The sequence below is a fragment of the Lytechinus pictus genome, unplaced genomic scaffold (assembly GCF_037042905.1).
Source record: "Lytechinus pictus isolate F3 Inbred unplaced genomic scaffold, Lp3.0 scaffold_20, whole genome shotgun sequence".
Taxonomy (NCBI): domain Eukaryota; kingdom Metazoa; phylum Echinodermata; class Echinoidea; order Temnopleuroida; family Toxopneustidae; genus Lytechinus; species Lytechinus pictus.
In genome coordinates, this window is record NW_026974141.1 from 11,697,075 (window position 1) to 11,712,109 (window position 15,035).

The 15,035-nt window shown below is 33.4% G+C and overlaps 1 protein-coding gene across 1 annotated transcript in view; it reads left to right on the forward strand.

Moving 5' to 3' along the window:
- The window catches only part of LOC129283242 (uncharacterized), a 37,955-nt gene extending 28,410 nt beyond the window's left edge, over positions 1-9,545 (forward strand). Inside the window, exons 26-29 of the mRNA XM_064114896.1 lie at positions 477-516; positions 2,648-2,710; positions 3,750-3,877; positions 4,881-9,545. Of these exons, the coding sequence (XP_063970966.1) occupies positions 477-516; positions 2,648-2,710; positions 3,750-3,866 (220 nt within the window). The 3' untranslated portion in view covers positions 3,867-3,877; positions 4,881-9,545. The remainder of the gene's footprint in view (positions 1-476; positions 517-2,647; positions 2,711-3,749; positions 3,878-4,880) is intronic.
- Positions 9,546-15,035: the final 5,490 nt, after the last annotated feature.

A 15,035-nucleotide genomic window follows, 5' to 3' on the forward strand; every position in this document is an offset into this window, starting at 1 on the left:
CAGTTTTAATATAGGAAAATATATGTAGATGTCATTCAGAGACAATAGAATTTCCATTGATTGCCAAATTTATAAAGTATTGAAAATTATATATATATGTCATTTGAATTTGCATTTTGCAAACTTGAGTATATACTACAAAGTTAAAACATAATTTCAGTTAAAAACGTATTCAAAATACAGGTCTTATTGTTAAGTTTATTTCCATATTTATAAAGATCAAGTACATGTAGTAATAAGAACCTTTCGAATAAACCACTTGACAGTAAGGACCATAATGAATGTGAAAACTTGCACAAGTTAAGCATGAGATTTGATTTCATTTAACTCATTTCCACAAAAACATCAGATTAGAATAGAACACAAAATTTGAAGCTATTTTCCCCAGTAGACATAGTATGCCCTTTTTGTTGTAGTTATATCAAGTTTCTGCATATAGTCGTTAAATGGTTAGAGCCCTCTATTGTTCATTTCAGAGTAATTTCATTGGCCCTTCAAAGTCAACGGTACAAAGAGGTGAGGGGTAACACATGCAAAGATATTATGAAAATGCAAACAAGTTAAGTTCAAATTAGATTGAAAATATTACTTTATCTTCAACTTAGCTTGCATGTTTGCGACCCACTTTATAGCCAGTTTTCATGTTACATTGATTTATTTTGCTCAAACCTTCATTTGTTGTATGGTTCTTATGGCCCGTATTCTGCGGCCTGTATTGCAAAGCTTAGCAATGATCATAGAACATTTTTCTACGATTGATTCCATTAACTACAATGTACAATCAATCAACAAAAATCAAGCGTACGATTAATTGCTAACCTTTGTGTTACGGACCCTGAAGTCAGGTTTAACTTAGACCATGGTCAAAGACTGTGCTGAAATCATGGGGAGTAGAAAACTAAAAAAATCTCCTTATATTGTATATTTCTTATATTTACTATTTTGTTTCCCTTTGCTTTCATAATGAAGGAAATATTTCAGTTATCACGCTGAGACAGTTGCAAATGATTTGAGTGTCATAAGAGTTAATAAATTGGACATGTACTGATAGAGATTTGTGCCCCAATTGGCTCTCCATATTTAAACTACAACTTTAAACCAGGGTTTAGTTTAAACCCGATGTTCAGAATAAGGGCCTTAATCTACAAACTTAAAACTACTTTACTGGTTATTCATTTTATTTCATTGCATACCAAGCATCGAGAAGATTTTCTACTTCTAACTTGAACTTTGAATTAATAACGATGATGACTGTAGTTAGTTTGAAAATATCAAACATTCTATCCTGGGCTCCGTAACACAAAGAATAGCGATCAATCGCTAAATGAACTGACCAATCAATATCAATGTTACACGCGCATTTGGTTTAAAATACTGACCAGGGACCAATCAGTGCCGCTGCGGTTCTTTCAAATTTGCAATCGTTTGCAATCCATCGCAAACCTTTGTGTTACGGAGCCCAGGGGGCCGTTTCATAAAGCTGTTTGTACGTTAAGAGCGACTTTAAGAACGACTGGTGATCCTTTCTTGGGGTAAATAATATACACAAAAACCTTCATTGGCGAGGGTTTTGCGCGTTAGAAAGGATCACCAGTCGTTCTTAAAGACGCTCTTAACTTACGAACAGCTTTAAGAAACACCCACCTGGTGTAAACAAATTCTCTGTTTTTTAATTGCATCGCATTTTAATTGTATCTACCTGTCTGTGTTGCTATTGGATGATGTTTTGGTCAGTATCCCCACATGTTGATTATCTAAAACAGATACTTTTGTATTGAAATAATAATGATATAAGTGGTGGAGTATGACAGTATTTGATTATCGATTGATTACTGAAATTTATGATATTTTAGATTTCACATTTTAGCTCTCCATAGCATTTTTGTGATGAATATGATATGGGATTCTCTACAAGATCTTTGAATTTGTGCTGACACATTTTCTTTTCTCTTTTTTTCTCCCTCTTTTCACTCTCTTCCATTCATTTCTGTTTTGCTATGCTTGCTTTTGCACCAATATCTTCCTTTTATATGATTTCTTTCACAAACCTAATGTTTTCTTTTGTTCTCGACCTTTCTATCCATTATTTTATCTTTTCCTTTTCTCTTCCTTGACATTTTTCATGTTTATTCTTCTTTTTTCTCCTCACTCCCATTTCTCTTCTTTTCCTCCTTATCCTCATTTCCCCCTTCTCCTTTTTCCTCCTTCTTCCTCTTTCCCCATCTCTTTCTTTGTTCTTCTTCATCTTCTTCTCCTTTTTTTTTCCTTCTTCTGTTTCACCTAAACTGAAATTTTACTCAAATTATATTTAATTTGATGCTTATTATATTTTACCTCTTATGTCTCTCTAAATATCTTTCATTTTTCCTTCCTGCTTTGTTTATTTCATCTCCATTTCATATCATTTTCTTCTATCATTTATCCTTTGTTGTCTTTTTATTTCCTTTTTTATTTCTTCCACCCTGCATGAAACATTTTTTTCTAATATTTTACCTTTGCTCTGTCCATCTCGTTCCCCTCTTTCATAAATTCTATCATTTGTTCTCTTTGTGTTGTCATTCTATTCTATCATTCTTCATTATTTTTTCTCTTTTATTATTTGTCCGTTTTTGCCTACCACTTGTGTGTTTATTTCAATGCAATGAAGGCACATTCCCTGTACGAGCAAGCCGTTCTCTACAATCACACAGTCTCTTCATTGTGGAAAGACGTAATATAACTTATTTTTTTCTTATCACAAAATGATTTTCTTAATCCTTGCAAATTTTCTAAATCCTTGCCAAATTTTCTAAACAGATTTTGCAAAAAATCACACTTTTGTGATGGCATATCATCTTTAAATCTTTAAACTCATGAAACAGATAATTAAAGTTTGCCCTTTTTAATATTTAGATTAAAGTAAATGTGAAAAATTTGAAAAATAAGGAATTAATAATGATCAAAGTTGTTTGTTTAACTTAAATAATTTTTGTAATCCTTGCAAATTTTCTAACTCCTTGCAAATTTTCTAAACAAATTTTGCAAAAAAACACACTTTTGTGATGGAATAGGCCTATCATCTTTAAAGTCATGAAACAGATAATTAAAGTTTGCCTTTCTTAATTGTGGTAAATGTGAATGATGAGGAATTGATATTAAGTTGACTGATATTGATCAAAGTTGTTTGTTTAACTAAGATATGAATAATTCAGTAGCATATGCTGTGCAATAGAGGTTTCTCAGTATGCCATGTATATTATTCTTTCTTGGAAATGAATGGTCCTGAATCGAAAAAAAAACATCATTTCTGAGTATTCCTAAATTCATGTGTAATTTTTTTCAACACACTGCCTTAATTACATGATTTGATATTTCTTAATATATAAAAAAATAAATAAAAAATGGTAATTATATATTCATGTTTATAAGTCTGTGAAGAGGAAAGGAGGTCACTTCTTAGGATATTCTTCCTTATTGAATTTCTTCAATTTCAATTTCATTTTTTAAACATTTTTAATTGCTAAATTAGTTGAAAAATATAATTCAGTCCATGCAAGGAAATATGGATGTAAAATGTATTTGTTTTAAGCTTGATAATTTTACTTTTTAGATTAAAAATTAAGCCTTGTTATCATCATTAATACATTCACTAACTTAATTTGACTTCAGTTAACACACCTCATTGTTCAGACCATACCATAGCGTTTTATAAGACCCTCATTTTTTAGGGCTATGCTTTCCGTTCCTTGACCCCTCTTTAACATGAGCAGTTCATAGCGTTCGTGATCGCTCACGACGACGAGGCGACACTCCGCGATCTACTCCAGCGGTGCCAAGAGATCGGTTTTCAGCAATCAGACGTTCTTCCCGGAGCACCAATAACGTGACACAATTACAGGTAATTGAAACAACCTGACTCAGAAAATCCATGTAAGTACTGTCTGTGTTGTCCAATATTTTGTAGGAATAGCTTGATCATCTTTTTGATGAAATATCACTGAGTTTTGGCAATTTATTGGGAGGATTTTACATGCATGTGTTCATGTAATGTAAGCCCCATTACATTTTTTTCACTGTAATTTTTATTATTTATACCACAGAGAATTTATCAACTAAAACATTAGAATTCTAGGGGTGTTGTGGCTCAGTGGATAAGTCTTTGGACTTTGAACCACAAGGTCCTTGGTTCCAATTCCACCGCAGCACTAGCATCCTTTGGCAAGGTGTTTATCTACATTTGCCACTCTTGACCCAGGTGAAGTGAATGGGTACCCGGTAGGAAGGAATTCTTTGAATGCTCGATGTGCCCGATCAGGTTAGCCGTGCTAAAGCAGGGGTAATAGTATGCAACGCTTAGAAACATTTGTATTGAGCGCTATATGCTATATAAATGTTGCATATTATTATTATCATTAATTGGACCCAAGTTGATCTCCCATGGCTTATTTATGAAATAAAGCTAATGAAATTAATAGGATTTAAAAGGATAATGTCAACACTCTCCTTTGTTTTTCTTTAAAACTGTAAGTGCAATGTGAGAACAAAATAAAAACAAAAGAGTAGCTTCTGTTTTCATTCATTTTGTGTGTTAAAAACTTTATGCTGCATTATTTTAAAGCACTTAGAGACTTCTGATAAAGAGAGTGTTTAGTGCTGAATAAACAAGCAGGGGTATTAAGAATTAAAATAGTGTTATGCCAAGAAGTGAACATTTCACAATTTTTAGTCACAAAATACCCTTCCCAAAAATGATGATGATGATGATGATAATGATAATGATAATGATAATGAAGAAATGAACAGCAAAATATCAGTCTTTGTTTTATTCTTACACTCGAAGATGGAGAGGCAAGTGGTCACCTGTGTCCTTTTTTTGTTGTTGTTGTCTTTCTGGTTTACAGCAACTGAGAGCCAAACGCTCAGGAAGACGTCTCTGTAGGTTATAGCCAACTGGGATATTAGGCGATGCTGATCTTGTTGTTGCTGCCTCTTGCTTCTTGAGTGCCCCAAGACTCGTATGTGATTGGACGAAAGGATTACTATAGCCAACCAATCACCAAGTTGGAATTGTCGGTAGTGTAAGTATGAGTGTTGTAAAAATCATCCCCTGATATGGCATCTTGCTCATTTACTTTCAATTTAAACCCTGAAAAGACCCTTGTTTTGTTTAAGTAAACATGAATACTAATGATTCTTCTATATTGAAATATTTGGTTTCAGCTCATGCCTGCTTGATAATCATTATGTTTTTAAATTGTTAGTCACCAAAAATATGCATAATATGTGCTGCAAAACATGATCAAGTAATATATCTCTGTAAACATTTAAGTCATTTTATTGGTGACATTGAAGTCATTTTATTGGTGATTTTAAAGAAATAATTGCCCGATGTTGAGACAGAAGAATTCATCCTGATACTTTTTATTACTGATTATAATTTGTGTGCTTTGCCTACACGTATGTTTTTATTTTTTATTTAATCGAATGAACAAGATGCATAACTCTTTGTTTTTCTTTTTAGCAACCCCTTCCACCTATGTTTTATGTTAATTTGTATCTCCTTTCTTTTCCAACTCAGTAGCTCAACTCTTCTTTCAAAATGATGTTTTGTTTAATGGTTCTCATGCTTTAAATCCCTCAAAACTGTTCTGTTCTTCAATGACAATTGCATGGCCATCTCTTCTGTTTATATTTACAGAAGCTTTAAAGTGCCATCGACTTATAGAGATGGCAAGCTAATTTTCCATAGCTATGCTTGATTTTGAATCTCAGAATAGATTTTATTATCAAAATGCCATGTTTACCCCAAATATGAGTCAAGTAAAACAGTACAATTTTATCAAAATTCGGTGAGAAAATAGGAAAGTGTCTTCGAGTTTGCTTAGGTTAATGAAACAGGGATAAAGTCATATTCTGGGATGTATCTGAATTAACAATCCAATTATGATATGAGCTCTCTTTTTTTGTATCCTCAGTGGATTCATTGGTATAGTATTGATAAAGTCACTGTTTTGTTTATAAACAGAGCAAATTCTAAAGACTGATTTATTTTAACTTTCCATTTTTTCTGTTTTGCCTGCTTGATATTAGTCCGTTGATTCAGCTTCTTGATGGTCGTGACCTTGACCATTTTCCATCCTTTTCCCTTTTATATGGCGGCTTTGGGCTTGTATTCTATCTTTAAACCATGGACTGCCTTACTTTTGTTTGTGTTAAATGTCACTGTACATCTCATTTCCTTATTTCTTTCATTGTGAGGAAAATCCCATCATATACTTGTTGCACAAGTTTGGCCGTTGCTACTGTTCGGTTTGTGTTGTATAGCAAAGGAAATACTGAAACTCTCACAAAATGTAATATGATGGCCATTTTCACATGAAATGTCCCTGATGTTGACATTGAAATGTATTGTTGCAATTCGTTTTGTCAATAATTATGAGGGACTAGACCTTTGAAAATGAAGTCAATAACTTTTCATGCTCTACAAATAGGCCTTCATGTATCTTTCTATAAACATGCTATTTTTTTGCAAGCAATTATACTTGTTGCCAAGACAGGCAACAGCTTTAGCAATTTTACATTATTGACAGAAGCAATGTTTTTGGCCAGGATGATCAAGAATATGTTGATTTTGCATATGTTTTTTTGCAAAGATCTGATGTTACTGTGAGAAATGTCTAGTGCATTATAATTAAAGTGATATTGTTCCCACCTTATTATTAATACCTGAGCTTACTAACTCTGTATACTCATGTTACAGTGTATACTATGGTTTGTAGTGCAGTATCAAGCAATGCTGAACAATTTTGTACGTTAATTATTGTTCATGAATCGTATTCTGTTGGGCTGTTTTCATGAGACTGTTCGTCAAGTAAGGTATGCTCAACATTACAAATGACTGGAGTATGGCAAGCCAAATGTGTGTCTTAATCGCACAAGCTGATGTTGATATACATGTACTTAAACATCAATTGAAATCTCAACGGTGAAATTAACTTATATATATTTTGGCCTTAATATGAAGGAAATTATTTGAAGAAATCCAGTTATATTTTGTTAATATGTATTTGTCACTCGTGATTAACTTACGTATGCCACTTTATATTTCAGTTGTTTGTAAAATTGTGCATAACTTTGTGAATGACTTCTTGAAGCATCCCTCAATGTTTGTTTCTTATCTACAAATGGTAATTTCAATATGGAAAAAAGATGTTAACATTGAATATGGTAGAAAATATAAATCACAATTCCAAAAACAAAATGATTTTGCAATTATATTAGTTATTTACATTCTTAAGCTTTCAGAAAAAAAATGACCAATTAAATATTTGGTCAAGAGTAAGATATGCAAAATTTCTCTCTTTGTTAGGGTTATGTTTTCATATGAATACAATGCCCTTTGTCAATCTTCATATTCTCCCCAAACGAAGTATTTTTAAGATAACGTTTCTGATAATGAATATGAAACCATGAAGCCCTGGGTCGACAAGGAGATAGGAACTCTTACAAGAATGCTGTCCGGGATCTCTTATTGTGGTCTTGCGAAGATTCCTTGAATCCTGTATTGGTGACGAAGAGGGAACATATGCTATTGCCTGAAAAGATTGGAACCAACCCGCTCTAAATATGCAGCCGATTGTGTACACCAAAGATGCATGACTTGATCCGCTTTTACTGGATAGAAGACTAGACCATCACACGATCATGGAATTATTGGATTATGAAGTCAAAGGCTGGATTCAAGACTATCAGAGGACTGGATATCAATTGGAATATTGCTGACCACTTTAGGAAATTTGAAGCTTCATCACTGGAAAATAATTTAATTCAAATTTGAATTCTGCTTAATTTGACCACTTTTTCTAGTATTGATTTAAACTTGATAGTAGTAAAAAAAAAAATCTTGATAAATGAATATTACAATCATAATTTGCTGAATATAAATTTCATTTGAACTTATTCTTGAGAAGTTACATATTGTCTTTAAAGATATATCTTCTGATTATTTTTCTCTAAATGTAATGTTAGTTCTTGCTGCATATTCAATTTTATTTCCTCGCAGTTTGGACAATTGTGAAATAAATTCATTATCAGCAAAATAATTCAATTGAAATAGGCAAAATTAGCAATTGCTATATGATTTGAGGTTACCCCAAAAATGTCAATGAAATACAAAATATCTCTTTAAAAACTTCTTTCTAAGGAACATCAATTTTTAGTGTTTTTCTTCTTTGGAGTAAGCAAATTTGATGAATTCACACAATGCAGTAGTATTTTGAATGTCATTGTGAAATTTTTTGGAATATGTGAGAAATTATATGCTTTGTATGAAAAATTGATATTTGAAGAAAAATGGAATTCAATTTGAATCCCTTTCCCTTATTTGGTGAATTTCTGTCAGAAAATCAAATCATGAATAAGAAGAATTTCAAATGCAACCTTTTTAAAAAGTTATTACTTTTGAAGATTTAAGCATAAAAAGGGTTAGATGTCTGACTAGCTATGAGTCCCTGTTTTATTTTTCTTTGTCCTCCCAAAAATGATATATATAAAAATTTATTCATGTTTTTTATACCCTCTGTTTGCTGCTTAAAAGATGGGTTAAAGGGCTGCCCAGAAATTTGTCAATTAATGCCCTTTAACAAAACACATGTGAATGATTTAATCCAATTATTTCATTTTCCCCTAGATTAGTAGTATATTTCAAGGGGGCTCTTTCATGAAAAGTTTTTTAAAGAGATTTTCATTGACTAATTTGCTATCAGCCAATCAGATGCTTTGGTTTGCAGTAGCTTATAACATCTGTCAGTGAAAATCACTGACCAAACTTTTCATGAAACTTTCCCCAGGCGAGACACTATTACAACACAAGGGCCCGTATTTTGAAGTTGGGTTTAACTTAAACTCGGGTTTAAAGTTATGGCTTAAGTATGGATAGCCAATTGTTACATAAATCACAGTAGAGATATCATATTTCAGCTCATTTGGCTCTCAAATCATTCATAATTGTCTATGAAGTATAAATTGATGATTGTCTTCACCATTGAAGAATCAGGAAAGCACAGTAAATATAAGATACATACAACTTAATGAAAATTTTTGACACTTTTGGCTTCCCATAATTTTAGCACAGAGTTAGACCATGGTCTAAGTTAAACCAACTTCAGAATACGGGCCATTGTGTTTTAAATGTCTCGCAAACTTTAAAAGTCATATGATGTTAAATTTTTATGGTGCTATGTAGAACAGAGTACTACTTAGAAATTACAATTCAATTAGAAAGAAATATATCAATACATTTGTTTAAGCTGGGAAGCTTAAGAACCATTACATTGATGCTTTTGAAATTTAGATATAATCTGTGCAAATCCATTTGAATTACTTGATATTTTTTATCTTTAGATTTAAGTAATTGAGTGGATTTGATGACTTGAGAAATTGAACAGTTTCTTATACATGCTTTTCTTGAGAACAGACCAGTTTTATTTCACTTGTGATGTTTTATGCATGATGTATGTACTATGATATGATTTCGGGAAAATTATATTTCTTTGAGTTTTAAGATGAAAAAAATATTGCTGTAGCATTTTATCTGTTGCGTCTTGTAATGAATTACTGATTTACATTGGAACTTAGTTTAACTTTATGTGGATCCATCACTGATGGAGAGTTTTGAACAGCAAACATATTGTTCAGGAGGGGATGGGGTAATTATTGTGTCAACCCCCTCCCTCCTGAATATAGCGACATCAGATTTCTCCACCCGTAGGGTCTATGGAACAACCACAATTAACATGGAGAAAAAAAACCCATCTCTTTATATTGGAATTATAACCAATATGGAAATTAATGACGTCAGACATGAGACATTATTTTGCTGTGCATAAAAGCAATGTCTTTAATGGTCATTCTGACGTCAGTGACTAAGATTGGTCAAAGAGACAAGAACCGAATTTTTGTCATGAAAGTGATTATCTTGAATTGTCATATCATAATTTCTATGCAATTCATTGTCTAACATTTGTATCGAATCTCCGTAACCGTAGTTCCAATGTAATTATGTATGAAATTGCGATTTAATGGTCATTGCATTGTTTGGTGTCCAAGAGAGAACAGAAAGAAGGCTACTGGATATTTTGTTTCTTATCCTGTTAGAGATCGAGTATGAGGAAAATTTGTGTTTTAGCATAATCAGCTAGTCTCCAACGGGGTAAAGAACATTGATTTGATTTGGTTGTTTGAGCCATTGATTGATTTATTGAATGATCAATTGATGAATGATTGATTGATTGTCGATTGGTTGATTGATTTATTTATTGACTGATCAATCCATTGATTGATTGATCAATTGATGAATGAATGATTGATTGGTTGATTAGTACATTGTTTAATTGATTAATTGGTTGGTTGATTGATTGATTGATTGGCTTATTCATTGATTGAATGAATGGTTGGTTGGTTGATTAATTGATTGATCAATTGATGAATGATCGACTGATTGATTGATTGATTGGTACATTGATTGATTGATTGATTGGTTGGTTGGTTAATTGATTGATTGATAGGCTTATTGATTGATTAGTTGGGCAATGTTGATTGATTGGTTGATTATTTGGTTGGCCAATATTGATTGATCTCATTGAATGATTGACAAATTGATGAATGATGATTGGTAGAGAGATTGCCTATTGATATGATTGTCTATTTGATTTGATTTCTGACTGACCAAATGAATATATTGATTGGATTCTAACCATTCAATTACAAATCATTTGATTAGTTCATTTGTTGATTAATTGTGATGAGATATATGACAATGTGTTGATCAATTGATTCGGTTGGTTCATCGATTGATTAATAGATTGACTTATTTGTTCGAATCACTGGATGATCGATTGATATGAAGAGAGCGAGTATACACGTGGCAATTAAGCTCCAAAAAAATGAAAATGGGGCACTTAATTTCTTAAGGAGACAACAGAAGAGCCTTCTTAGACTTAAATTGCAAAACAAAATACATATGTCCCTATAATGTGGTGGTCTTAAGAGAGAGTTACCCTGACAAAAAGTTGTAAAAGTAGCAGAAAAATATTGGTGCTGAAGGTTTAACGAGGAATTAGATCCATCAAATATTTGAAAAGTTATTTTACTTGTATTTTTATTATTTGTGATGTAATATGTGAGCAGCTTCCCATATATTATGAATCTATAAACTTGAAAAAAATCAATAAAATACTGAAACTTGTGGTTTTTATTGTACCTTTAGTAATGCAAGAGAAAATAGTTCACGCCTGCTCCTTCATGCAAGATGAACCATATAAACTTAAGAATTGAACATTATACATTTTATACATGTTATCATGGGCAGAAATCCCATGGGGGACGTGACGGCCCCCCTACCAAAAATAGTAGGGGGGACACAATATCAAATGTCCCCCTACTATTTTTGTTTTTTTATGATAGAGAAAAATACATCACTTCACAATCAAAATAATACATGTATTTTGGACTAATTGACCTTACATTTTGGGTGAAAACCTTTAGTTTTTTGGTTTTTTTGCGAGTCAAATTCCCAGACCCTCGGCCCCCCCGCTATACCTTTGGGTACAGATTTCCGCCCATGCATGTTATAGGCCTATTACATAACAAATGGAGCAGCTGATCATAATGACCTTATCAATCAAAACCTTAAAATTCTAATAACTGTCTAATTAAATCTTTGATGGGCTTTCCTCAAACCTTCACCAATATACTTTTTGTCAGGGTGAACCTCCCCTTCAAGAATGCCAAATTCTCCCATGGATGGAGCGAGCCGATCGAGGTAACAAAAAGGAAAGATCTCCCTGATAATTGACAAACAAAAAATTCTTATGAACAATGAATAAGTCGTGAAAAGAGGTTGACTGATTTTATGATGTGTGACTCAGAAACAGCTGGGGAAACAATCATGATTTGACATTGAACATAATTTGCAATCATGATCGACATCACATATATGACGTCATCGATGTTATTGAAAACTGGAAAATGGCAACGTCTGCGACATCCCGAAGAGATCAGGTACGTTTTCTCTCATTTAAGTGAACTTAGCGAATAATACAACATTTTGTGAGTATCATAAGAATTAGAAGATAGCAACACTGAACGTTTTGAATTATATGATGTCTACTTTGTACTGAGATTCGCCTCCAAATTGCGGAAGCTTATTCCGCAATTCCAGCTCGGTCCCACCAACTACGTTTTTTGTTGTTTAAAATTTAGACAAGGGGGCGCGGCGCGAGGCCTAACACTCTAAGCACCAAGGCACTCTAGGCGACACCCCAATACTTACCCGTGCTAATAAACTGGGACTCCACTCACGCGCGTTTGGGCCTCCCTAGCTTAGAACTAAGCACTAATATCACCTTAAAAACTAAATCTACAAGGTATGTATAATCTATTTACAACTTTAATAATGTTAACTTTAATAGGCACGGCCGTAGTCACTAGATGGCGCTGTCGCGGAAGTGCTCAAAATTTGTACGCAAGCTTCGTTCGCATGTCAATCATTGCAATCGCATAGCGATGCGATATCGTCAAAATTAAGCCCCTGTTAGCGCGGATGTGTATGATATTTTCTCTTTGTGATTGTCCTCCCGTGCGATGAAAAATATGTCATCGTATTGCACAGGACTTTCGCGAGCTACCGATACCATTTTCGTGCCCCAAATTCCATGAAATCTTCCGAAAATAAACATGAAAGTGTCGGTAAGTCGAAAATGTCTTGAGTTGCTTTCAATTCTTACCTTATTTAGTTGTATTTCTTGTAAAATGGGTCTCGAAGGGTTCCGGATTTTCCGTTGATTGTGAAACTTGAGTTGATTTCCTTTCTGTGTATTGCAGTGAAATTGCAGCGCGGGGAATCGCAAGGGCTGTGGAAGCCCTTCTCAGTGAGGTTTGCAAGCTGAGCTGTTCTTGAATTTGGTCGAATTTCGAGCCATTTTAATCGCGCGCGGGATGATTAATTTACATCATAATAGAGATGATTAAGATTACGTCACGTACGTGCGTACCTGTGATACACACAGAAATGAAATTGAACTTGAATCACACGGAATCACAGTCAAGAAATGCTTTGTTTTCTTCGTTTGCTGAATGATTTCCTGAATTTAAAATCATGAATAAACACCAGAGTAATGACATGAATAAGATAATCATGGTCATATTTGAGAAATAACTAAATATTTTCTGAAAACGAGTGAAGATGATGGGGCAGTGATGTGCATGCACTGGAAAATGAACATTCACTGTCAGTGTCAGTGCCGTGGTGTCAGTGTTTTACTGCCAATACTGGCTTTACTTTTGCCAACTACCGGTAGATTAAAAACTCATTTATTGATATGTTTATTGCAATTTTTGAATAAATGGTAATACAAAGTGGGAAAAAAAAGATAAATGAAGATAAAAATAATCTTGACTAAAAACTTGTCATGCCATCACCCCCCCCCTAAAAAAAATACCCGCTATCTTGAATGACTCAGGTAATTTAATTTGTATTGAAAAAAATAAACAATTGTATTTATGCATTTTATATTTCTGATTCTTTCTGCCAGAATACCAGATGCCATCATGAATAACCTCACCACCAGGTTGAACTCCTAAACATCTTGATGATGACTATCTCCCGAGATATATCTTGCCTTCTTGAGATTGGAAGTTTTAAGTTCAAGTCAGAGCGACCTAAGGCCCTACTACCAAGAAGAATCCAGATTTACATAAAAACAAATCCCACGAAAGATACAAACTGATTTTACTATTAATGTGTAGTGTGTGTGTGAGACACTGTTTGTGTTTATTTTGATGAGGATCTCCTGTCTCTTTTTATTATTTCATTGACTGAATGAATGATCAATACCTAAAAGTGAGAACTGATTTTTGAGGAGAGTAGATAAGTGTATGGTTTTGAGTGAATTTGAGTAACTTTTGTTTTTATTACCGGTATTTTTTTCATCATTATTATTATTTTGCCTTTTATTACATATTTTCAGTTTATTTAACATTAAGTTTAAGTAACCAAACTTGATCAAAGTGTTCAATTTTTGGGATAGAATTTTGTAATTTCATTTATCAGGTAATAAAACTGAGTTTGGTAAATCTAAAAAAGGACACTAAAAATATGAACACTTGGAGATGCTCACTAAGATGAGGAAAAAACATGAAAGAAACTGGAACTTAAGTGGATGTTATAGCATGCCTTTCGAAGATCTCCAAGCACCTGGAATCATAGGCGGTGGAAGTGGGGGGGGGGGGACGTATCCCACTAAATTTTAGGTGGGGAGGGGACGACCCCCCCCCCCCCCCTCAATTTTTTGTTGATAACCTTTTTTTTTTTTTTTTTTTTTGGCTTGTCAATTTTCACTTTTGTTTCCTGTGTCCCCCCCCCCTAAGATTTTTGGTCACTATTTTTTTTTTTTTTTTTGTCAAAAAGTTTTGGCGGTTCCCCCCTAAAATTTTTGGCTTCCGCCGCCAATGCCAGGAATGATGATGTTCAACTGAGAGTCGCTGAAGTGGAACTTGTTGCAGAGAATGATTATTCCAGGACAAGTTAGATGATATTACCCAGCCCATACATCACAACAATGGAAGGGAGACAATATACCCCTGTACTACGTGAAGTATCATATTATCTTCAGGTTGGTTTGGAAAGTAATAATAGTCGTCTAGTCAATATTAACGTCTGTCCAACATAATGGTACTATCGAGCGATTTGGGGGTTCAATCACAAACAGCAAAAGTTTAGTAAATTGACACTAGTAAGATAATTAAACAAATATAATACAGCCAAACTGTCTAACCCCTTACTTGACTACTGACTTAACTACTTATTAAAAAATGACAAGTGATGCTTAGGCCCTTTGTAACCATTGTATTGGGCAGACTTTGAAGCAGATGACTAGAATTCATACTTTCATGAAGATGAAGGAAGATCAAAAGAATTATTACAATTTAGCAAATATGAAATTAGAACACTGTCATGGTTATAAAAAATAATGAATTTCTATCAAGTAAAATGACAA